The sequence below is a fragment of the Electrophorus electricus genome, chromosome 14 (assembly GCF_041902795.1).
Source record: "Electrophorus electricus isolate QZ-2024a chromosome 14, ASM4190279v1, whole genome shotgun sequence".
Lineage (NCBI taxonomy): Eukaryota > Metazoa > Chordata > Actinopteri > Gymnotiformes > Gymnotidae > Electrophorus > Electrophorus electricus.
The window spans coordinates 17,492,645-17,519,723 of record NC_137510.1 but is presented as its reverse complement, the minus strand read 5'-3'; the positions used below and the strand labels follow the sequence as shown (position 1 = coordinate 17,519,723).

At 38.6% G+C, this 27,079-nt stretch overlaps 1 protein-coding gene across 2 annotated transcripts in view; it reads left to right on the top strand.

Annotated features, from left to right (window-relative positions):
- Positions 1-7,906, top strand: part of grik2 (glutamate receptor, ionotropic, kainate 2) — a 120,899-nt gene extending 112,993 nt beyond the window's left edge. For both annotated transcript variants that reach the window (XM_081696218.1, XM_027015447.3), the window contains one exon: positions 5,743-7,906. In XM_081696218.1, the coding sequence (XP_081552344.1) occupies positions 5,743-5,907 (165 nt within the window). In that variant the 3' untranslated portion in view covers positions 5,908-7,906. The remainder of the gene's footprint in view (positions 1-5,742) is intronic.
- The last annotated feature ends 19,173 nt before the right edge of the window (positions 7,907-27,079 follow it).

Below are 27,079 nucleotides of genomic sequence, written 5' to 3'. Positions count from 1 at the left end.
AAAATATGTTAATTAGATTTTGTTTGGATAAATATATAAGGGTAGCATGACATTAATTGTGATTGCTTGGGTTGGGTTGAACATTTCACTGCCTTTGGTGAATCATCTGATCATTTCACAACCTTACTATTTTCATAATGCTTGCTTCTCTTTAGAGATTCTGTGCATCTGTGCAATATTGACCTCTATTTGCATTTCACACAAACAAAATAAACATATTACAACAATGGTGGTATTTTTCTTCTTCCTTTTTAATGCATTTTCTGCCTCCATGCTTTTCTTTTATCATCCTCCTTGTTGACCACCCACCCGTTTCTCCTGCTGAGTCTGTGCTCACTGCACTCTGAACTGCTGAAGACTAAACCTCTCTCCTGAGAACCAGGGACAACCAGCCAAGTGTGAAGAAGTGAAGAACCTTATTCTAGCTCACACACATGCAGGCAAACAGGCACACATAGGCGCACACACACACACACACACACAAACACACACAAACACACACACACACACACACACACACACACACACACACACACACACACACACACACACACACACACACACACACACACACACACACACACGTAGACATAGTCTATGTAGTATATGTCATATGCACTCCAGGAAGTCCAACTTCTATTTTCATTCTCTGCTGACTTGATTCACTCAGCTTTTTGTGACTCATCTTTCATCTCATGCAACTTCCTAGTTAGACTCTTTCATACTGAAGATTCCAGTTATTGATTAGGTGATGGTAAATTAACATCATGTGTACTTTTGTTTCTGTCACTGTCATAGACATGAACTAAATCGCATAATATGTGTGCTGTACATTTGTACTGTCAGTAATGGAGGAACGTTAACTCTCCAGACATGTATAATATTCTCAGGGTTCTCTGAAACTATGTTTTTTAGATGAATGAACCCAATTTCTTCTTTGCTGATCAGAAAAGTTCCTTGTATTATCAGCCCAGGGCTTGGTTATATAATATTGCCATAATTTGTTATTTACAAAATATAGTGCCAATAAAGAAAAAGGACAAGAGAAGGGCAACATAGCAGTCATCTTGCTCAGATATATAAAAAATAATGATAAATAAATAAATAAAGCATAGGTGCTACATAGGTGTGATATGTAGTGCAGATGTCATTCTCCAAGCTAGAGAAAGATTATTACAGTGTAATAGTAAGTAGCATGTTACCAAATATATTAGGTTAAATTCATAAAACATATCACAATATTTAATGTAGCATTAACAGTAAATAGCATGGCAGTAACATATTTCCTCATTCATAAATGTGGACTGCCAGCAAATTTTACTATTAGCATCCTATATGGTTGCTATGGTTTATCTTCAGTAGCATATGACTTTAGGAATTCCTAATACAACACCACTCCACCTAAATACCACCTGAACCTGTCTAATGGAAAATTTTCCTCAGATGATATTTTCAGATGAAACTATCAGATGATACTTTTTCTATATTATTTCTGGTCACACTTGTAAGTCATTATTGACTGTTTAGCTAATTTACAATTTTATTTAAAAGGTACATTTTTGATATCTTTGGAATGAGCAAAATGGCAAACTTTTCAACTGCAATAGTAATGAGTGCATAATGAGGGAGTTTACTTGATTGAGCAGGATCACAGGATACCTTGAACCTTTGTCATAAGAAATGCAAATTTAGGTGAGAAATTTTGAACGGATATATTTTTGAACAGACTGAGGAATGATAAGTTTTGCTGTTCTGCTGTAATTTAGGTAATCAATTCAGCACAACCATACAGCCTCCATAATGTTTATGCAACTCGCAGTTTTTAGTGTACCACTCATAACTTGGGTTAGTCAGTCATTTGTCACTTAGTACGGGTTTATATACATATAGCAAATTAACCGCAGTGGTAAATTGACGCTGGAGCGTTAATTATCACCATGGTTACTTTGTGAATAGGGATTAAATACCATGTTGCACATTCTGAGCAGAATAATGCTGTCACAGTCTTGTTTTATGAATCTGGTCTGCTGAGTTAACTTCTCTGTCTCTCTTATGTAAACATTAGAGTCTAAATTAGCACAAAATAAAAAAACAAATTTATTGGGTCAAATTCATAAAATATTTCACCAGATTTTGTCAGTTAATGAGTATACCATCAGCTGCAGTAGTGGAGGCCAGTGCTAAGGTCAAGGTTATAAATGGACAAATGACTGAATGAAGTTTTCAATCAAGTTTAACAAATGAGCACCTTGCATCATATGCACCTCTAGCACAGAAGTGCCTCAGTTTAAAACATGGTAAATATTTATTTTCTCCTGGCAACATGTCTTGCTAAATTTGCTGATCAAATTAGCTGATAACATATGATATAAGCTCTATTTTAATGTCTCTTAAACTATATCTTGATCCACTACGTATACAGCATCATTAATTATTTGTATTAATTTGATACATCACTTAATAGATAATCGATTGTAAAACATGATAATGTTGATTCCAATTTGACTCTAATATTGAACATCAGGAACTGTTTTTATAACCTCTTTGCTGTATGCAGCTGTCCAAGTTCTGTGTAGAAATAAATATAAATTTCTCAGTGATTACTTTCAACTCAAAGTTGCACCCCTGGTCACTGTGGAGCTCCTCTGGTACCCCAAACCAGCAGAAGAGCTCCACTAGCTGCACTGCCATAGTGGCCACACTCTGTTTTGTAAACAAGGAGAGAACCGTCTCCATGGGCATGGTGAAGCAGAGGGACTGGAGCAAGCCATGCAACTACTGGAGCAGTCCTTTTTTAGCCGTCCACTCATTCCAGAAGTGAACTATATAAGTCCAGCCAGTAAAACTCCACCATAGCCATTTCAGGTCTTACCCACACTGAAGTGCCCCACACCAGCTGGTTCATGCACTACATCTAGTACAGTCCTCCTTGGTCTGCATAGCACTATCAGCTGCCACACATGCTGCCCAGGCATGGGTTCCTCCCATGGTATAGCTGCCCATCATGCATCCAGAAGCTGTCCCTGTCTGCACAAATTGCTGTATGGAATCATGTCTGCCCAACTCAGATTGGATCTATCAGCATTACCATGTAGGAGTCCAGCTCGGTGTTGGATGGTGAAGCGGCATTCATGCATTGCTGTGATCCACCTCATGACCTGACCATCGGGCTCTCTGAACTGCATGAGCAAGACATGACCAGTATGCAGGACAAGGGTGACATTACAGTGGTAAAAGAAGAAATGGTATGGCCCCCCATGACAGCTAACAGCTCTTTTCTCATCATGCATTAGTTGCATTCTGTACCTATGAGAGGACAGCATTGATGTCGCTGATGTTTGTGCCCATAACAGATTTGCTGCCTGCAGTGGAAAATATCAGAACCAGTATCTCAAGTAGCCAAGCATGGACAGCAGGGACTGTATGCTCAGCCTCCTCGCCCCACTAGAACACATGCTCCATCACTGTGAGTCAGTGTACCTATGTTGGTTAACCCGTGCACAAAGTTGGGTACAGTTGATGGATCGTGGACTTATTATTACCCTGGAATACTTGTTCCAGGTTTGAAAGTGCACCATTAAAGTTAAGCATGAGGGCAAGCACATCTGCTAGATAAACAATGAACCTGCACAAACCAAATGCACAAACGCGGAAAGACATTACTTTAAACTTACACAGTCCTACACCTATCTTGAACGCCGGTTTCTCTTTGGCACCCAGAATGAGTGCCACTTGCTAATGTTCACTCCTGAACCATGTGAGAACTGAGGCGCTGATTCAAAGCATCATTGATGTGTGGGAGTGGGTATGAGTCTGGCTTTGTAACAGCATTGAGCCACTGATGGGCCACACAGAAACACTAGCTTCAATCCCTTTTCTTTGCTAGGACCACCAGCACTGCTCAGAGGCTTTTCGACGGTTTGATGATTCCTGCAGCTTCCATTGCTTTTACTTTCTGCTCCTTGGCTTCCTTTTCAGCCAAGAGTAGTTGGTGGGGACAGAGCTGAACTGACGCAGAATTGCTGATGTTAATGCTGTGCTGCACCAAGTCTGTGTACAGTGTTTCTGGTGGCCACAAAGATGCAGAAGCTCCCACAGTTCTTCGCTTCTGTTTCTCTGTTAAGCGCAACCCACTGTGCTACAACAGTTCACGCACTGCTGCCAGTGACACGCCTCCTCTTTACTCACTGCTGCTGCCCTCCATGCTTTCTCTTTTCTTCTTCTTTGATGCTGATGAGGGAGCTACCCATGTGTGCTGCCCATAGGCTTCTTCAGTCTGTCAACTGATGCTGACAGTTCAGCTCTGGCAGCACTGGCAGCCTCACCCATGAAAAGCCATGGTGCCCCTGACATAACAGCACACCTGGCCCCTGGATTTCCACCAGCCAACTCTGACATTGTATTTTCAGCTCCTTCAGAGCTAGTAGTGTACCTCACTGAAAATGAAGGCAACACTGGAGTATGCCCAGATCCAGTATAAAAATGAGCCAAAACTTGGCTCCAACCCCATGCTTCAACCGGGAGCTGCTTCCTCCCTCTCATGTGGACTCAGCTGCCAGTTACAGACCTTAGTTGGATGGCCTTCACTTCCCAGCCATCCAGTGTGCCATTTGTGGTATGAGGGGTCACGCCTGGTCATAGCAGCGACCCCAGTGAGCCAGTGTCAATGAGGGTGATGAGCTGTTTTCTATCTATGCTGGACTCAACTCAGAAACTGTGGTGGCAGATGATCTTCCTAGCTGTGGTGTCATCTGATCATTGTTCTTTCTAATGCACATTCACAACACTGACTTGCATGGTGTCCCCTCAGCCTACACCACTAGCACACTAGTTGCTCCGCCACCCACTCAACGATCGCTCAGCATAACGTCTCCTCCTTGAGCTCCTCTGCCACATAGTACTGTGTTGTCCACCATGTCATCTTTACACCGAGGATGATTTTCTGCCTCAATAATGACCACTTGGAAGCTGACCTCGGTTTTGACCATGACAGTGAGCTATACATGCCATCCTCTGTCTACAGCATATTCAGGAAGTGTTGCAGTGCTAAACTTTTCCTATCTAACCTTCTTGAATGCCAGGTGAACCATCGTGCTCAGCTCTGCTGCCAGCATGTTTATCTACTTTCCCTTTAGCCTCCATCTCTTCGCAAGTAGCCACCTGATCGATAACACTGTCAGCACCTGCCCAAAATGTTACTGGAGGGCCATGGTCAATGCCATTAGGTCGTCATGTTGTTCCAGCAGCAGATCCATATGCACCTGTAATGTTTTTTCCTCTGGGATCCCTCACTGCACTCTTCTCTGCCCACCCATAGTCCCACAGCCCAAATATGTGGCGAACGCCACAGTATGCATCAGTAAGTCATGCTATTGTGGCAGCCTGGAAGGAAAAGGCAGGGTGAAATCTGCCATAGAGAAATTGCTTTAGTTATGATGCAAGGGGTGTGCATCGAGATGGACAGACGCATTGATCATCACTTCCCTCCTCCCTCCCACCTCCTTCTCTTCTACCCGGCTACATCATTCGCCTGAATGACACCTCAGTCACCACTACCCCCATGCTAGCAACATGGCAGTCATTCACTCTCCTTCACCTCTTTAGTGTCTCCATCCTATCTTATTTGTAGCTCAGTCTCTGGCTGAGGCAGCCAGTGGAAGGTGTGTGTGTGTGTGTGTGTGTGTGTGTTGGGGGTGTGAAGGAACAGCTGATCAGCTGTCTTTTCTTTCTCCTGCCACACAGAGGTCCTTCTGCAGTGCCATGGTGGAGGAGCTACGAGTGTCCCTCAAGTGTCAACGCCGGCTCAAACACAAGCCTCAACCGACTGTCATGGTCAAGACAGAGGAAGTCATCAACATGCACACTTTCAATGATCGGAGACTGCCAGGCAAAGAGACCATGGCTTAAAGTAGACACTTGCTATCTTTTCTTCAAATGGAAGACGGAAAAAGGGAAGAGTGTTAGGGCAACAACTACATTTATACATGGGGGGTTGGGAGACTAGGAACGTGATTGCTCAGAATATTAAATGTCATTATTGTTTCAAAGCAATTAGTTATTGGGAGAAAAAAGAAACCGACATATTTCCTGTGGAAATAACTTGAGTCTGGGCAAAATTAAAGTGAGTTACCTCATCACTCCTGCCACAAGGGCAAAGGCTGATTGGTACTGGTGTTGTGGATAACTTATGAAATAAACAACTGACAAGGGCAGAGGTGTAGGATCAAGATGTGTGTGGTTGGAGTTGGACTGTCCCTTTATTAAGTTCACTTTAGCTTAGGTCTGTGAATCTATAATCTCTTTGGGCAATTTGATCATTCTCTGTCTAGACGCCACATAGAGAATTGTTGAGATCATTAAAGCGAACTGAAGGATTTATGTAGTCACATACAGTATACAAAAGGGACAAAGAATTCTATATGAAGACACAAAGAAAAACATAATTTTAAGGTGTATATTTGTGCAGAATCTTTTTTATGATAAAAAATAAATTAGACAGTTTCAATCCCAGTTAAGAGCAACCAAGCCTAATTGGTTCAGAAGCTTAAAATATCTTTAAAGCCACAGCAAACATGTTCTGTAATAAAGACATTTCTTATGCTGAATCCAAGCCAATAAAGGCAGAGCAGGAGATGTGACATGCATCAGGCAATAAATGTCTTAATTTGCTTGCATTTCAAATCACTACCACTTCCAATGAAGTAGGAAGATTGTTTAAGAGGAAAAAATACAAATGTGAAAATGTGTTGGTTATGAGATGCATTGAGTATATTATGATTACTTAGCTTTGTATCAGATGCATATTGGTAGAGTAAGAGATGATCACTAAATTGAGATGTGCCTGTTATTGGCCCCTGAAGGACCTCTAGATGCTCTTCATCTCTGCAAAATGTAGGTCAGAACTAGTAACTGAAAACAAAAGTCACAGCTGTCATGCTATATTTATTCAAGTATTTATTATTTTATTTATTTTTGTTAATATTTTGATGGACTGAGTCATAGCTATGAACATACTCATTAATTAAACTCCTGTGCATATTTACTTTTTACACTCAAACTGATTAATTTCAATGTCAAGTTAATTATTTGTACTTTTTGTGGATTTGATTTCAGAAACAGGAATCCTCACAAACTTGTGCAAATGCAAAATTTATATAAAAGGTGTTTTTGTATAAAAAAGATTCAAAATTTTGTAATAATTTGTATCAACACAAGATTGACCATGGGCATCTTTGTCTTCTTCTGGTGGGTGGGATACCCTGTGGAATCTCCATTCCAGAGTGTAAAGCTGTGGGGGACCTGGGACCACTGTGTGTCCGCATGGACCAGCCTCATTAGACCACACCAACACACCCAGCATCACATCACCAGACCTCTGTGAAGATAACACAGAGCTAGTGTGCAGGATATATGGCCTCCATGGGCAAGGGACACCTTTTAGGTCCACACAAAAGGAAGAGTGCTAAGTATGCCAGGCAGTGTTGAAGTGACACACACATTTTGGACAGATCCTATTTTTATCATGTAAATGAATCATATTTAAAGAAAGATATTTTTACTTGGGGTAAATGATAGTAACAATGAAACTGATAAAAGACATACATATATATATATATATATATATATATATATATATATATATATATATATATATATACAGAAAGAGAAAAGGATGAGGACTACCACTGTTGCTTCTCATTCTACACCCCGATTTCCAACAGACTGCTACTACACAGAGCAGAGAACATGTGTGTAAATGGTTTAAGATAAGTAAGATGTATTTAAAGAATTTAAAGATGATAAACTAATTTTGACCATGTTGTGAAAACAAAAACAAATGTGCACACAATTTACTGTCTGAAGTTGATGCACAAGTTTAAAGAAAATCATTAAAAAGTTCAACATATTTGCCTCTTAGCCTCATTTCCTACATATACAATACATATACATTATATTACATATCTATATGATGCACAGTAGTGTTAGATTGGATTTTGAACAGTTGCATTACACTTGGAATATTATGTTGCAAATGTTAAAGCTGTGAGGATGGATCCAGATGACCACACATTCTATCTGAAAGAGCAGAGAATGCAAATAAATATGGACATCTCCATTGACACAGCTAAAGTGTGAAATGTGACTAATCAGGTTAATTCCATGGCCTTATCCTAGCCTTTAATTGCTTCTGCACACTGTGACCTCTTTGAGACTAAGCTAATCGTTTAATGCTCTTAAGATGTTTTGAGACTGTAGGGAATGGAATCAATGCAGTCAATCAGTTTAGTGTAATCACAAATTTTGTTTTAACATTGACTACAAACTGTTGATCAATAACATTAAAATCATGGGCTTATAGTGCTAAGATGACATATTTCCCAAAACATTTCCACACATATCTCTTGGTTTGACTTGATATTTTGTAGAAAACAAAATTAGGTGTGCACACTTTTCTACCACACATAACCAGCTCATTAAAGACCCTCTCCCCCCCAACCTAGAAAATGCATTCTGTGGAGAAATAATTCTCATCAAGTCTCTGAATCCACAAGGCTAATGCTGCCATTGTGTAGATCTTTAGAATATAGCCCAGAGTGTTTCACTCAAAGATGTGTGTATGTGTGGTCCATTTTCAGCTATTTCTTTATCAGATTGACAACAAGGTGCTCTGCTTAGTTGGGGTTTAGATAACGAACATACATGCTATCACTAATTGCCTAATTATCTTGGCTGAGGTGGAGGAATGATCAAGAGATAGAAGGTAAGCTTTGTCATTAGTGATTCCCTTCATCTTGTAGAAAATTTATGTTTATCAATCATTTTGTAATAAAGCTATAAAGGGACATTGCTTTTTCTCCTGATAGGTCTGTCCTTGAGAATAATGGCTACAATGGCTTTTTGTGTACTTCAATTCATTAGCTAAAAAAATACATTAATTTCACAAAAGCGAAATAACTTTCCAGTTCCTCTTTGCATTGCTCGGCTTGTTGTGATGGAGTAAGATCGCAGATTCTTGCTGCATTAGTAACCTTAGGAACATTGCAGTAAACACTGGCAACACAGATTTAGAAAGAAAAAAGGTTTATTTGCAGATATGATTACTCAACATAGAGAACAGCAGCAGCATCTGAGGACATACTATAGCAGTGTCTGATTACTGAGTTGGCCTGACAATTTTAAGTGGGGATGTTATGGATAGGCGAGAAATGGTGCTCATATACTCTAGACAGTTGATGGTTCATTAGAAACAAGGTAGTGTCTATTCCTGTCAAATGGTGGAAGAACAATGAGAATGTAATTGAATGTGAATAGAACAGTAGAAAATACACACTCTAACTACTAAAAGAGAAAAAGGGAACCCCTCCACATTGAAAAACCCTATGTGTGCTCCTCATGCTATATTAAAAATAAAATCCTAAAGGCTGTGTCAGCCCAAACGTAACAAATGAAATGGCAAACACCTATAACTGTAACAGTGTGAGCTGATGAAACCCCCCCACTCAATCCCCTTAGGGAAAGCAAAAGAAGACAGTGAGAAATAAAAGACCAACCCAAGTGAAATCTTGTCAAGACTGTTCACTTTCTCACTTTCTTTTTTCCATAGAGAATTAAAACTACAAAAAAATACATACATTTCTTAGGTGCAAAGAATATCAGTCTCTGCAGCATAAAGCCACCTAAGGCTAGGGCTGTGAAAGGAGGAGCCAACAAAAGTGCTGATTCCCTCCTGAAACCAGAGACGCAGGCACGACAGACATAATCCCAAATTACACTTCAGATAGGTCCACCCAGAGCCTGTGGAGTGTGACAGATTAGTCTGAACCTGGTCCACACAAATCTAATGGGGCATGACCAGATTACGCGCAGCTGAGTGCCACTCCAACAGCCCAACTGCAGAGGCAAGAAAAAGAATGAGCCAATGAGAAAGGGAGAGAAAATGAAAGAAGAGATTGGAGTGCTCAGATAAGTAATTATACCTTTTTCTTTGGCATGACTTCTGCACTAGAGAGGCAAGGATATCCTCTCTTTAGAGTAAATCAGAGTAAAGTAAATAGTCATGGTAACGGAGGCAATCTCTTGCTCTGGAAAAACTGGTACACAGAGACAGTTATATTCTGTCAGTGCCAAGTCTTACAGCCTTACTGTTTTGGAGATCAGGGAAAGCTGTGGAAAACACTTGTTCATTTATTGAGCTGTCATATTTACTAGTACTTCATTTGTGTGTGCATGTGTTATTGTGCATGTGATGAACCTGCTTTCGACACTGTGCATGAAACATGAAACTTATTTCTGTATAGCTAGTGACTTATTTAACACCCTGCCCCAAATATATATAATTGATTTTGTATATGTATATATCAATTTTATATTAATATATTAATTTGTATATGTATATATTAACTTACTTGATGGTGATTTAGAGAAACTCAGTCACCAGGGTACACATTTATTGTGGAGTCATGGTGCAAATAAATTATCATCTTGGATGAACATACATGTCTGCTGCCTCACAGCTACAGTGATCTGGGTTCAAATCCCATTCTGGCTGCTGCCTGGGTTTTCTTTGGGTACTCCAGTTTCCTCCTACATTCCAAAGGTGCGCATGTTAGGCTGATTGGCATCTCTAAATTAAATTTGTGTGTACCCTGTGACTAGTGTCCTGACCAGGGTTCCTTCCTACCCTATGCTGCCGAGAAAGGCACTGGCCCCCTGTGATCCTGAATTAGATTAAAAGGCTTAGAAGATGATGAATGTTTAATGCACAGTCAAGGGAGACTGCATAACATTCAGTTGGAACAACTGTCTAAGGTTTGGTTCCATACTGCTGATGCTACCTCTGGCCTTCCAGTCTGGGGATTAGTATTACAATGATAAGACAATCTGGCATCGAAGGTTCCGAAAGTGATGCTGCCGTGAATACTTGGCTGCCACAAGACAGATATCACTGTGGTAACTTTTCTGACACCTCCATCTTAAAACCCAAAATGCCAGAAAGATCCTTAGATCACATTTACAGAACAAGGCAGTTAGCACATTATCTGTCCAATGATGTTGCTCGGGCAGCAGCTTGAAAAGATCTGATGGCTTGTTTTATTAATTTATAGAGAAGCAAAGACAATGAGGCCTTTCCTCTTATGCATCTGATTTTTTTGTGAGGTCATCCTCACTTCCTTACTGTTCTTGAATTTTTGCTTCAACATCTAGAAATGTATTTAAACTACGGAGTGTCTCCTTGCCCACCAGAATCATCCTTTGTATTCTTGTTTTTTTTTTCTTTATGTTCAGTCTTTTTTAATCAAAATGCTTACGGAGTCAACTTTGTAATTCATTTAACTTTATCTTACATATAAACGCACTCACGCACACACATACACAGTAAAAAAAAAAGGTACATAATCATATATGCCTATCAGGAAAGCAGTGAACATAGTATATTGCTCCATGGGGGTTTTAAAGATTGGTTAGGTTAGCTGATCAATCATTAGGCAGAATGTGTTACACTTTAAGAGGATCTTATGATGGAGTATCTCATTTCACTTTCTATAATTTGGGGGTTCATAACAACACATTGAACTCATTTGCTATTTCTTATAGAGGGCTGTCCATGATTCATTTCCTCAAGACCACTCAACCTGAACAGCCTGATTTTTTTTTTTTAATCAGAGGACCAGTAATATGAAGTAATATGAAGAAATATTTTCCGGATGTCCCAGGTGTCTCTTTAATTGAAGACTCTTTAAAAAGTATTTTGCAGGCCAAGGAGAAGAAAACCTCAGAAACACCATGATATGTAGGGACTGTGTCTCTTTAACCTTGTGTCATAACACTTCCTTTTGGCTTTAATCTTGCAGATCAAAAACTGAGGCAAGGATTGCCTTCACCCTGAGGAGATGAATGAGAATGAGAACCCTTGTCCACTCACCAGAACCTTCATTACACACACTATTTTAACACCTTGAACATGGTGTAATTAGAGACTATAAACCATCTGTTGCCATGCACTATTGGTAGGAGCTATCCTCTACTCCAAGAGTTAATTAGTACATTTCTGTTTACAGGACTACTGTTGGCTGGACAATTTTAAATGATGGACTATTTGCCATCCAGTTTTTATATTGAAAACAGGGAATTACAATAGTCTGTGACATTTTACTTGCAGCAAACTATTTCTGTTAAAGAAATATAATAGTTTTAGATATTTGACAAATACCAACAAGCTAGAACAAATCAGTTACAATTGTCACATTAACAGTAATTATTATCAGCATAGACATTGTTGCTAAAACAGCACATTCCTACTCTTATCTAGTATTTAATAAAAAATGATTCAATCTCTAAATATTCATGTACCCATAACAATGGACACTTTGGGTAATTTTACTAAATAAGTGTCACACCTCAATACACAGTCTATTGTACTGGCTTGGAATGTTGGAATGTCACTTGAGTGACAGAGCTTTAGAAATATAAGCATTCACAGTGCAGCAAAACCTGTGGATCTTTCTGTCAGGTCATTTGTCCATTTTGTCTCTTTCCCACGCATCATCCTTGCCACTTCTCATCAGAAAAGAAGGGATATAATCACAAAGTGTGGAAGAAGGTAATGAAAAAACATGTGAATGTGTATCAGAGAGCGGAAGGAAAAGGCAAGGCAGTTGATTGGGTCCTATTGAAGTTTGTGCCCCTTCTGTGTGTGAGGCTGGGTGCTGGCTGCAGAGCCACAATTAAAAACAGCTGTAGCCGATTCATCAGCCTGATATTCACTAACTGTCCCATAAACATAGCCATTACGGTGATGCAGTCCCTCCCCTCTGGTGGACATTTGCATTTTGCTCAAAGCCAGTGTAAGGATAGAGAACACAATGAACACTACTCTGTAATAGCTGCTCCTTTCTAAACATTGCCCTACAGAGGTTAGATCAGCCTCTTTTTATAGCATCAACTATGCTACTTGTGTGTCACATACAACGGAATTGGACTTTAAGCAATGTTTTGCAGAGAAAGACATGAACTAAGAAGTAGCTAGTTTGGAAACATATTAAACTAATATGACCTGTGTAGTATATGCCTTTTGGCATAAAGGCTTTACCAACTGATCCTATTCATATATTTTTAAGAGTTTGTGATATTATGTATCACAGGCTGATATGCAATCACTAAAGGGTCCTAAATGTGACTACAGTGTGAGAAGTCCTCTGTCATTTCTCATTAAATAATAAACATGGTGATACAGGTTAACAGAGTTTGAGCCAAAATGTTGCACTGGAGAAAATAATCTAATCTCCAGCTCTTCGTGCTTTATCGCCCCAAAAGAAAAAAAACCCAAAACTTTTAATATTCAAGCGATATTTATCAGGCGATATTTAAGTGTATCAGCTTCTACAGAATTGCTTTGGCATGTCAATGGCCTTATCTCTACATTGGAGAAAATGACAGCTCTATCATCTGCCGCAGAAACCATGTCACCTGGTTAGTTACAGGATCACACACACACACACACACACACACACACACACACACACACACACACACACAAATGCACACAGTATTGACACTATAAGTACTGATGCCAAGACACAAGTCATGCATAGTAAGCATTCAACCTGCAACCTTTGGCCTCTATCAGATGGCAGGTTAGGCTAATGCCCACATAGGTCATGGTAGACAGCAAATCTGACAGAAAACATGTAGGCTTTCCTGAAGAGATTTTCCTGAAGGGTTTAGCACCCCCAACCCAAGTCTTTGAACTTTGAACATCTGAAAAATAAACATCAGTGCTCCCTAAATGCAAGCCAAATGTTGAAGGGTCAAAATATTTTATATCAGCAATCTGATTTTGAAATAACTGATTTTAAAGACAGTTTTCAATAAATAAATAAGCATGTTCAGTAGCATCTTTATATAACTGAAAACTTTCTTCTACTTATTCAGTTTCCCATGTGTTCTGTCATATGACTGTATTCTGACATAGAAAGTCCTTCAGAGAAACAATTTTGATGTTCTATAGCTCTTGCCATTTACCCCTTTGTAAAATGGATAACTAAGGTGCCTGTGACTGTTAAATTATGACCCCCTGTACATAGAATAATAATGGCATTGTGCTATTGTGTATATTCTGTCCAGACCAAAGAATTTAAGATGTTTTTTCCTGCCCTACGGTCTGTATTACTGTTGCCAGTGCAGACCACTAAGAGGCGATGTGTATAGTTTTGATCCGTTCTTGTTGGAGTGGCTGTTATTAAATATCCATTTGCATGTGAAGGCTGGATTTTAATGCCATCAGACGACAGGGCAGCAGCTCGGTGAGGTGAGCAACAGAGACCCCATTAACCCGGCAGTAGCCCCCATGCAGCTCCTCTCTCCCCTAAAACAAAGGCTTCATCCATCACAGTACGAGTCCTCTCCCTTTCTCTCCATCGCCTCTACCACTCTCTTCATTACACATTCATTTCGGAAAGGCGTTCTTCCCTCATGGCTCTGGCTTCATTCTCCTCTCATCCTTCTCATTCTCCATCAGTTTAATGGGTGTCATTTCAGTATCATTTTGAGGCACTTGACAGAATCCAGACGCTTTACTGTGTTAGCCCAGCATTGCTTTAAAAGTGTCTATAAGACTATAGTGCATTAGAGTAAAGGCAGATTGAGCGGTGTTACAAATACTTTTTCACATTTTGCCTAATTCCTCATTGAAACTATATGCAGCACATACAGAATAAATGAAAAGCTATGATTTCTGTGCTAGCCAAGCCACTCTTTTTTTCTTTTCTTGTGAAATCAATAATAGGGCCAACAGATTTCACTAGTCCAATACAGTATCTGTCTGGCCCATCAATAAGTGGTTGGTGGTGCAGGTTGGCAACCGTGCAGCAGTGCAGCTGAAGCTGTGGAGCACAGCTGTATGTCTGCAAAGCCTGCCATCACAGCTCCACACATAATTAAACAGAAGAGAGTTCAGCAGGGACAGTGTCCTCCTTCCTGATCACTCCCTATTAAATTCTGCACTTTTATCTACTAATAAGGGTGATTGATTAACAAGACAGGCAGCCTGTGGGAGAATGAATGGACACACACACATACACACCCGCATGCAAAGGCAAAGAGGACACAAATGCACAAGCTCATGAATTCACTTATATATGGCAGTTTGCAGCTTCCCACAGTGCTACCCAGGTGATATGATATGTTGCAATAAACCATTTTCCTGAACAGGGAGATATGATAGACTTAAAGAACTAGAGCAAAGAAGAGCATTAAAAGGTTTGTCAGGTGGGAGCGATAGGGACAGGGGGAAATAACGACAGGTAAATGGCATTTTGAATCTGCTGTATGTTCAGGGAGATAGTCACACTTTACTTGTGGTGGAACAGACAGAAATGTGGTGGAATATGACATGAACCCCACTACCATCAACAACAGCAAAACCTAAAAAACAGTAAGCATAGTAAAAAAAAATTCTCCTTCATTTCTCACCTCAATTTCAGTCTATGTTTTATATATGTTTTAACATATTTCACATTGTTTTCATAGTTGAAATGCTTTTGTTCTTAATTTCCTGTTACCCACTAACTACCACTGCCTGTAAATGGACTGGGTGGCACTAGGCTGTATTTAGTTGTGTATGCTACCATGTCAGCCTGCACTTCCGTCAAGCAGCATGGAAGAATGATGGTTTGCTGCTGCTGCCCTTCTCCATCACAGTAATGGAGTGGCTACAGCTGTAATAGGCCTTTAGCTGACGAGAACATATTAGAACATGCAGGGCTCTTCTCCCTTTTTTTTTTTTTTATTATTCTGTGATAATGCACCCTTAGCCCCCCCAAACCCCCACCCCACCCCCCTCCCCCCAGCAACAGCATCGCATTTGCTGTGTCCTTGGGGGCTTGGGCTGGCATTGAGAGCTGATGGAGACACAGCCTGTCTCCCAGCTGATCCACATAAACAGGACCACTGCTCTAATATGTTTATTTACCCTTTATTTAACTGGATGCTAAATCAATCATCAGCCTGCAGCCACTATGACTCAGTGCCACTATATCCATTTAAGTTTCCTACAGGCTGACAGAGAAGTGAGCAGCTACACATCTGTTTGCCATTTAATGTGACTACAACAGGCTGTGCTCTCTTTCTTTCTTACTCTCTCTCTCTCTGACCAAATCTCCCCTTTCTGGCAAAAATAGAATATATTTTAAAATGCATCTGCAATGCTTCCTTTTCTTCACACACAGAGACACACACAAGTATGTACATTTGACCATAGGAGTCTTCAATTCTAGCACTGCACCATGTGAGGGTGAAAAGGTTCAGTTCCACTCCATGAATGGCAGTGTGGGTGTCTCACTGTGTTCCAGCATGGTGCCACCTTCTGCAGAGGTAATTGTTGCGAACAGAGGCATGGTAGAGAACAGCATGTCACAGGATAGATAGGATAGGATGCTGTTCATAAACAGCATGCCTGTCTGGGCGGTAGCTTCTTAACATAATGCTCTTCATGTTATGCCACAGGGTGCATACATGTTCTTAAGTGCCATTGCTGTACAGCACTCTGGAGTCCATACTAACCTGTACTTGCTGGAATATTAGCCTGCTCCGGAATAAACCCTTACTTCTGTAAATAAGTTAATATTTCATGTTGATCAGGTATCAAATAGAAAAGAAACCTTGAAAAACAAACAAAAGAAACCTTGAAGAAAAACAAACACAAAAGAAACCTTGAAATGTTTATGGGTGCATTATGCTCTGTGGCCATATGTTTCACTGTTGTCAGTGTCCTTTTTGTCTATGAGAGCCTTTTCCACATTCCATGCTCTCTCTCTCTCTCTGTCTCTCTCTCTCTCTCTCTCTCTGTGTGTGTGTGTGTGTGTGTGTGTGTGTGTGTGTGTGTGTGTATAATGCCATCATCAGGGGTCCTACTGAAAGATGCTGCCAACAGAAATGGTAAGCTTTATGCCTGCGCTGGGGTTCCTTGTGCTTTGGTTGGTCCTGTTTATATGTAAATATTCAGTTCCATTTCCTGGATATGAACTTTGTGCTTCTAGTTTCAAGATTGCTTTAGCCCCTTCTAGATTGTTTTTTTTTTATTTTTTGTAAATACTTTACATGTAATAAATGTGTAAATTCTCTCTGTTGTACCATTTTTTGTATGATAGTTTTTTGTGACCTGAGACACACAAAGTTAAAGCAAGTGTACTATACAGTATAAAGTATGAAATATAGAATCACAGTTGCATTTTTCCCTCACTCTGTAAATTTATTTTCACTAGTACATATGCACATATACACAATATACAATTTATACCACACCTTTCTTGTTACCTTCTAACCTAGACTGGATGGTAACACACACACACACACACACACACACACACGTGCTCAAACACAAACACACACACACACACACACACACACACACACACACACACACACACACACACACACACACACACACACCTTCAGATGTTTCTCAGTCTGTGGCAGGTGAAGACAGATGTGATATTTTGTGAGATTATTTCTTTGTGGGATGATGAAGTGGCCTGTCTACTGGCATTGTACTCCACCTTGTCTGAAAAGTGCATCACCCATCAGAAGCCAGCAGTCCATACAGATAGATCCAAGAGCTTATATTAAGATCAATGATACAGAGTGAAACAGAGTTTTTAAAACTGCAGTTAGCAATGACAAACTCCAGAGTGGACCTTTATACACATAATCACAACATTTATCACTCTATTCACAGAGAGAAAATGTCTATTGTTTTTATCTACATAGAAATATAAATTTAGCAGATACCTCAATTACTGTGACTCATAGCATTAGGAACTCCAGAAACCAAAGCTAGCTATTAAGCAATGCTTGTTCTTGGTATGGTCAGTATGGTGTTCCTTGAAATGCAGTCATTAATAAAAAAAAAGGGGGGCAATTTGAGGGAAGACAGAACATGATGCGGAAGTACTGCAACTTACAGTGCCATGATCCCCAGTGCACTTATCCCTTTCCTCAATATGGAAATGGGGCCTGGAGTTTAAATGTATTCACAACTTTCTTAAATGTAGAAATATACAAACCCTCCTCTTTCAGTGTGATGTTCCTCTCAGAATCAAGTAGATTACAAGTTTCCCTGGTTTTATGTCAAAGAAAATCACATTAAAAATGACTTTCATTTTACCAAAACAGATGTGCTAGTTAAGCATCCCATCTGAGTTCAGTATAATAAACATACAGAGAAGGGGTTCTTACTGTTATCTGAATAACAGTAAGCTCCTATAGATACTCACTTTATTATAAAGGGAGACAATGATTTATACTTATATATGTGTGGACACAAACATTATGGACATCTGGATACAAATACAAAACAGTTCTCAGGCAGCAAAATGTTGCCACATTTCAAAGCAAAAGGTTTTCTCAATACATTCATAAAATAACATACATTCTATATATCCAGGTTTAAAATAAGCATTTTTAAGTGTCTCTTACCAGACAAAAATCCTTTCCCACTAAATCCATTTTACTACGCAGATGAAAGTTTTCATCCTAATGGAAAAACCATTAGAGTAAATATTATGCAAATGAAGCAGCACATTCCTTTCAGCATTTTTTCCCCAGCCTTAGGGTTTGATAATGAGCCTCTGTGTTCTCAAGGAATGACAATTAGCCAAAAATAAAAAATAAAAAATTCACAGGATGGATGCACATTTCAACACAGACAGGCCTGCAAATGTACACAATTATACATGTAACCAATGCTTTTGAAATGTATTTATCTTGCTTCACAAGCTTACATTTTAAGTTATAAGATGGTTGTATACACTGTATATATAATATGGATTTATTTGACTGCTGAGCTATCATTTCTAAAGGCTTAGGACCATCTCAATGCTGACTATGAATATGATACTTGAATGACCTTAAATCGTATTTTGAATACTTTGAAGGGAACATTACAGTGATTGGGTAAATGATCGTTGTTAAGCATTGCTGCAGATAGTTAGAAACCCAGACTGTGGGCAGTGTTGGTTTATATCCACAGGAGAGTTTTACATGTCTGACCTGGCCCTGAAGAAGATGCTGATTTGAACACATAGAGTATAACTAGCACTCCAACCTGGCTGAGAAGGAATGTGCGGGGTCCCCTTTCCCTTTTGTTTGAGTGCACACAGAAAATCAAAGCACACAACTAAGACTAGTCAGCTATTTAGCTCTGTAATACCTCGTCACCAGCAGGTGCTCATTCTGCAGCACCCTCAGCTGTGATCCCTCTTACCACCTGATGACTGAATTCTTTGAACTATTAATGAAGTAATCTCATCCCATATCCAGTTGGAATGTGTGCAGAGATTTCATAGGTTGGGATGCAAAAAGCAGTTGTTAATTTTTCCTCCTTAATCATGCTTTTCATGGATATAATCACTGACCTAGAAAAGTAACGTTCACTCCTCCCAATCCATTACAAGCACACTTGTAAGCCCATTATAGGCCATGGCAATATGCACATTAATCTTGCTGGATGCTAATTTATCTTTGCAAAACCATATTGACAGCCAGCCACATAATCTTTTAGTTGTGCAATTGGATTCACTCCCAAACTTACTATAGATAGACTCTCTTCTGATGTTCAATGAGGATCTAAGATCGCATTAAAGGAGAAGGTTTTCCACCATACTATCCAAATAGTTTATAGCTACAAAAGAATAGAAAGGTGTTATGTGCCCTACAAGATGGATTTCTACTCCTATCTAAAGGAAAATCACTTTGCAGAAAGAAGCAATGCCACCACAGCAGTTCACTGCTTTCAAATAATGTTGGAAATTTCTGCAAATCTCAATCACTTCTAAAATAGTCAAAAGGTCATGGGAAGTACACTGGTGACTGGATAATGGCAATAACCTCAAAACATGCTAAACATATCTTGCAGCAAAGGTGACTGGATATCAAACAATTTGACAGAAGAAAATAATTTCTAATTGCATAGCAATTGTCTTTGATCTGAGATGAGGAAAACAAAAAGAGAAGATAAGATGAAAATATCTTGAAAATATTTTAAGAACAACTGATAGCTAACAGAATACTTCACAATTCACTTTAAAAAATGTATTTATTTTTTTTACTTTTTACGTTTAATTTTTTACCTAAACTCTATAACACAATTCTATCTTTGCTGTTTCTGTTGGATGAATGGACATTGGCACATGGGTGCTATGGTACCCTGTGCTCCGTGTCAGTCATCAAGAGACTTCTAAAAGCCTCACACATGCTGTTCAGCAATGCCATTAAAATGCAATATCAAAATACAGGCTTTTTGCAAAAATATGCTAGTATTGTTCAATCATTTTAATTTTTTTTTTTCAGACTATCATGAATATATTACTGGGCTACAATCATTAAACAACGGCTTGGAATTATTATATTTAGAAGATTGGAATATAGATAGATATCTATATTTATATAGGTTTCTATGGATAGAAATATGTGCATACTCAGATCCATAGAAAACAATGAATTACACAGATGCCTTTAACTACATGGCAAGAAATTCACATAGTTAATTTATTTTAAAATGTATTGCACAAAAGACATTAATTCAGAAGAATATATACAAAAAATAATGTCCAACAGTACAATTGAAGGTTGATCTGATTGTGACAAAATTAAAACAATTTACACTCATATAGTAATGGATATGTGTCCCCCAGAGCAGAAATGTTTGAAGAATCATACCTCCTGACTTCAAAGGCGATGGTCAAGTTCTACGGCGCATCACCCATATGTCTTTCATGCAGAGTTATCTTTATTATATCTGGCAGAGACTAAAAACCTACTTTATCTTTTCCTGTTAACATATTTTTCTTTTAATCCACAGTCCTTAATTGATCATGATCACTAACAAAATTGTATAAGGTCCCCTGAAAGATAAAATCAAACACTTTCACACTGTGTACATGAAGGGCAGTTTTACTAAGGCTTTTTCTAGCATGTTCTGTTCCTTATTATGCTCCAAACTTGCAGAAAGCACAATTAGAAATCAGGATATTAGTAAACACACTGGTCTAGACAAAACTTCAAAGCCCCAGTTAAGAAGTGTCCCACCAGGCAGGCCAGCTAGTGGGACTTCACAACAGTTACATTTTAGATTATTCTAGTTTTTGCAAAATATATATGGTGTGGATTTGTAGAAGGACTTGTAGAAGAAACCCTGAATGTCAGTGTTGTTAAAACCGAACTATCTAAATGTATCACTCACAAGCATTGATTCTGTTAATATGCCTGTTTTTTTTTGTTTTTTTTTTCATAAAACAATCCCAAACAACTAAAAATGCAGCAGAATTTCCATAACAATAAACATGAACATTTTGCCTGAATATGTTACTGACTGGGTTCTAATAGTAATCTAATTCTTTGACACTACAATTAAAAGGTCAGACGCTAGGCTTTACCTGGCTAATTTGCACCTGTTAGTTTACACCTAAACTGTAACTGCTGCAGTGTATGAGTATCCATTCTTGGTCTTTTTCATTTTAACTGGACATTCACTGTAGTTAATGTTAAACACCAAAAAGTTGATGAGCTTGTTAAGCACAAGTGACAAGCTAGATCGATAGTGAATGCAGAATTACAATGGTACTGCATACACATACCACACTTAATGTAATCACTCGTCAGAGAAAGAACAAACTGTCACAGTAAATACATATAGCTGCTACGTTTGAAAAGGGGTTTACAATGATTTAAAAGAAACAGAGTATGTTAAGGAATGAAAATGAAAAGAAATGATTACATCCCCTGCCCAAGCTGTTCCCAATTACTCATAGCCCTCTTATTCTCTCTTTAATTGTAATACCAGATGACTCCCTCCTGCACTCTAGTGGTGGGTCTCCAGCCCACTGCACAATTTATACATTTAATCTATGCGGTATTTAGTAGCAACAGTAGCTGAGATTAGCTGAGGCAAAAAAGTACAGCAGTTAGCATACAGCTCATCAGTCTAGTTGGCCATGTAATTTGTAATGCACTGAATGAGCATACAAAACAGACTTTATCAGAACTGACACAGCACAAACAAACACCTAGCTAATTTAACTTTCTAAAGAATAGGAACATTTGTAAATAAAGATGTGTGTCACTATTGCTTTATTTAAAAGTAACTACCTGTTTAATTTTCATAAAAGCATCAGCACCTAAGGTTATCAAAGCTAAGGAGCTAGAGAGTTGGACTAAAATTTAAACATTGTATTTTGTTAGGCACCCTCACATAAATGTTATAGGTAGCCCAAATTAAGCATGGAAACTAGGTGGCTGATATTGATATATTTTAAAAGGCATACATCAACCTGCTAATATATCAGCCTGTCTGAATATGTGTTGTCCATTAGTTCTGATGCTGAGTTATTCTTAAATAAACACCCCATCCCTCTTCCCATGTATTGATACATGCATATAATCCATGCACATTTACAAGCCTGGGTAACTCAAACAAAGAATATGAGGCATGTTCAAGCCTCTTTCAGCCTGGCCAAGAGAAATATCTTACATCTCTTTTGAATCAAGGATAGCCTCAAATGGTCTTTGTTGTGCTCTATATGTGTATGTGGAAGTGATTGACTTCTCTCAATAAGTATGCGTAATGTAAAAATGTAAATGTTAATGTAAAAAAACTGCAGACAGCAGTATAACAAATTATACTCAATTCTGATTGTATTACATTTAAAAATCAGTAGGGTAACCACTGGATTAAATAGGTAGCAGGCCCTCACATTTTTTATATTCTTTAGTGAAGGTTGTTTATTGTTTTGACCTCAGCACAGTATTTGCTGCTGTTGCAGCCTTGATCAAGCAATTTGTCAGTTACCTTGGTTACCATTTTTTTCTCCAAATGCTTCTTATGTCAGCAGTTTGAGAAGGCTGTGCTTCCTCCAAATGAAATCCAAGGACTGACTTATTTTCCAGCTAAAATAGGATTTAAAGTTCAATGCTCCATAGAAATTTTTAACATTGGAGGTGCTTTTGTTTTTTGAAGAATATAATTTTGATGTAAAAGCAGTACTTTTCAACACAGCTGTTCTGGCATTTATGTGTCTGCATAAACCCATGATACTGTACATGAGAGAAATGTCTTTGGATTTGAATAAAATCATGAAAAGGCACCAATATGACACTAGTATGACCAATATGGCACCAATATGACACTAGTATGACCAATATGGCACCAATATGACACTAGTCCTAAGCTTTACCCTTCAAAGTGGGATGGACAAATTCTTTCAAATTTACAATTGAGAGATCATGTTGATTATCTCATTTGAAAAACAAAAAAACCCTAAATATTTTGGCCTCCACAAGAAGAACTGATAAATATTGTGACATTTATTTGCAGCGTGGTCCATCCTTATTAGGTCATTATCATAATCATAATCAGAAATTAACAAATATAATACATAACAATATAACAAACACTATAGCAAACACAATAAACATACAAAACTGTTAACAACTGTTAAAGATTAGTTAAGTTGCTAACCAACTGTAAGGCTTGTAGCTTGTACTGTTAGTCTGCAAAATTACAGTACTATAAAAGATTGTAACTTATATTGGCAGAAAAGTGAGCTATTGAGGTTGTGATGTTTGTAAGAAATGCTAAACCTTAATTGAAATTCTCAAGTGGGAGTGTGCATTGTTCTTTATTGTTCCTCCTTGATCTTTGTACAATACTATGGAAGTGACTGGAGTTATTTCTCATTTATTCACCGGAGCAATTTTATAAGGCTACTATTGTATCTCCATATCTTACAGAGATGTGTAGAATCTGAATTTGCAATGGCAGAACCTGCATCATACACCTGCAGTGGGTGAGTAGCTCACCAGGGTCTAGCTGTGTGTGGCCATCAGTAGTCTTAACACATCCTTGTGCTCCAACTGCAATTTCCACTTGCACAGTGACAGAGAGCAGTGATAGAAGACAGAGACCGACAGAGAATTGCAGTAGTCTTCTCAGTGAAAGGTGGTGGTGGGGGGGGGGATGGGGGGGGGGCATACTATTGTAAGACCTGAAGCCTGGCCACTGCACTGAAGAAGGGGGGAAATGGGACCTGGGGCACATAGTAATACAATAAAACCAAGTGCTCTGAACCCATGACTGAATGACAAAAGCCTCAGCCAAAAAATGAGATTAATTTGTTCATGCTCTCATGAAGTAAAACAATTCATTCAGTTCTTTTTAGGCACAGACAATGAGCAAAAAATCACTTTAATACTAGGGTAGTTGAGAGTCACTTTTACTGTTTTGAAATTTTGAAATTTAAGCTTTGAGAAAATAAATACCCCATGTCTACCAATCCCTGACATTTATTATATGACTGCATATTTTAGCCTGATATTGTTATGAGATCAGTATTACGCAGCACAAAAAGGTTCTGAATATTTCTATCTCTGCTGGCCATAGTGGTCATAGTGACTGTATATTTTGATTGTACGTATAATCTACCACATCTCCCCTTTTTCCATCGATTCCAGTGCATCAGACATTTCCTTGGTAATGATTAGCAGGAAGTGCAGGATCTGATTTATGTCAGAAAACATCTGATATAAACTTTTAGCATACGTTAGAATGTACCAGCTACAATAAACCTTCTGGAAATTTCAAGTGTCTTATTGTAACAAATGTGTTTTTCAATTCATTCTGTGAAAATAAGTATGCAAATTTCAAATGGTCAAAATGACTGCTGTAGCCATGCAGTTGGAATCCTGTGATATATAAGTGAAAACCTCTGAAACTTGGTCATATGAAAAAGAGGCATATTAGAAGTAATCAAGTTACTTTTGCTCAGTGTGCTCAATGACAAACAGGAATTTGCCATTTTCACTCTTCTGATTCTACCAGTCTCTTCCCCAGGGCTCTGCCTACACTCTAGGTCACAAAAGACCTTATGGTCATTATTACACACACACTGAAGAAAACTATCAAATAAAGAAGAGCATTTTTCTGCAAAGAGATAACAATTTGATAAGCTGCCTAAGGTTCTGTTTCTTTTTTCTTTTTAATATATGACCCTACCATTGAGCAAAACTGTTCAGCTGGTGGTAGCAAAGAAAACAGACTGAGCACATATGGTCAGCCCTTAAGCCTCCTTTGAGCTAGAAAAAAAAGCAGGGTGCATGATTACAGAAAAAAGAAAATAGCTTTTAGAGAAGGTTGAAGGTTGAGATGAAAAGATTACTGGGAAATGCTTGGTTCTCCTCTCTTTGAACTGCATACTATAAACTTTTAAAATCTGATGATTTTCCCTCATTACAGCTGTCCTTGTGGTTGTGAAACACATTGACGGATAGTTTAAGTCTGTGAGGCTGAAATGAGCCTGACTGAAATGTGATTCTCAACACCGTGAGGATCCTAGAGGTAAAACACAATTTCACTGCCCTGCCATACATTACTGTCTAACAACTCTGCGGCAGAATGTTTTACCTTCATAGCTCAGCAGGGGAAAATTACCAAGAAGACTACTGTCTGCAATACTGTGGTACTCATTAATGCTTGTCTTTCTCCAAGCAAAGGCAAATGTAATGTGAAGAAGCAACATTATTCTTGAAGTAATCTTTAAAGAAAAAGCAAACTTTGCAACCAGTCACAAAGAAAAATATTATATTTAATGTTTTATATATATATAGTGTACTGTAGTAAGAGATGTAGAGAGTGCACTTTGCTTGCATAGTTGAGGAAGTGATGAAGGACCTCTATCCGAAACATCTTGTTTCTTTTGGAAACTTTGAATCTCTCTCTCTCTCTGTCTCTCTTTCTTTCTCTTTCTCTCTCTCTCTCTCTCTCTCTCTCTCTCTCTCTCTCTCTCCCTCTCTTTCTCTATTTATCTATCCATCTATCTATTTTTATGTTTCTTTTATTATTGGTTTCTACCTCATGCATTCAGCTATTCAAGTGCAATGTAAACTTTGTAGAAGTCCAATGTGGAAATTGTAGAAGAATTATACAAATGTATGTGTGTCTGTGTGTGTGTGTGTGTGTGTGTGTGTGTGTGTGTGTGTGTGTGTGTGTGTGTGTGTGTGTGTGTGTGTGTGTGTGTGTGTGTGTGTGTGTAGCTGTGGATTTGAATGTGGCAGGTTAACACCCAGTGGTGTTGGGGCCACTGTGTGCTTTGACCCCTAAGACAGAGGACTGTCTTCTCAGTCCAGAAGAGTATTATCACAGGAATATGGCACACCCTCACACTCCCAGGCCTCTGGTACAAGGCACATGGCAAGGATGACACATATACACTGTATGATTTCAGGCATTCAATTGAACAGTTTTCACCTATTATGTGCACTTGTCTCCTTGTCAAGAACATGGTGAGGGATGACTCATCTGGCCATATCAGTTTGTCCACATCTCTGTAGACAATTGCTTACGATATTTGTATCACTGTTCTGACAAATGGGCATTTGCATTTGTAATGCAGGGTTAAAATAATATTCACCTTTATGTAACCGTTGACAGACTGTTCTGATCATGGCTTGCACTCACCTGAAGAACGATTCTATATTTTCCTGCATAATAAAACAACCAGGACAGAGTTTGTATTTTTAGAATATGGGTACAAGCATAAAAGCCTAGATGCTGGCTACTAAAATTGCATAAAGCTTGCAATACAATGAACTGTAAATTTAACCCCTGGGGGAAAATATCTAAGCAATCCAACTGTAAAAAATGTCACAATAATGAGGCTATATAACTCATTTTTGTATTTTTTTCACTTTGTTGATCAATCAAAATGTTTGTGTTTAATGCAATAACAAGCAGTACTTGGTCATTTATATAAGTGTATCAGACATATTCTGATTGACTCTTGAAAATGCACTGCATGATTCCATAGAAACAGCCCATGCAGCCTAAACAGAGCAGTGGAATCTTTGGATGCAGCATAGCAGCAGCTGTTGGTATTAGCAAAATTAGAAATAAAAATGACCAGAACATCACAAAGACTGCTCAACTGGCTGGGGCATTTTATATATATATATATATATATATATATATATAAAATATACACACACACACACACACCACTGCTACACATTGTAATTATAAAAATAATACTAG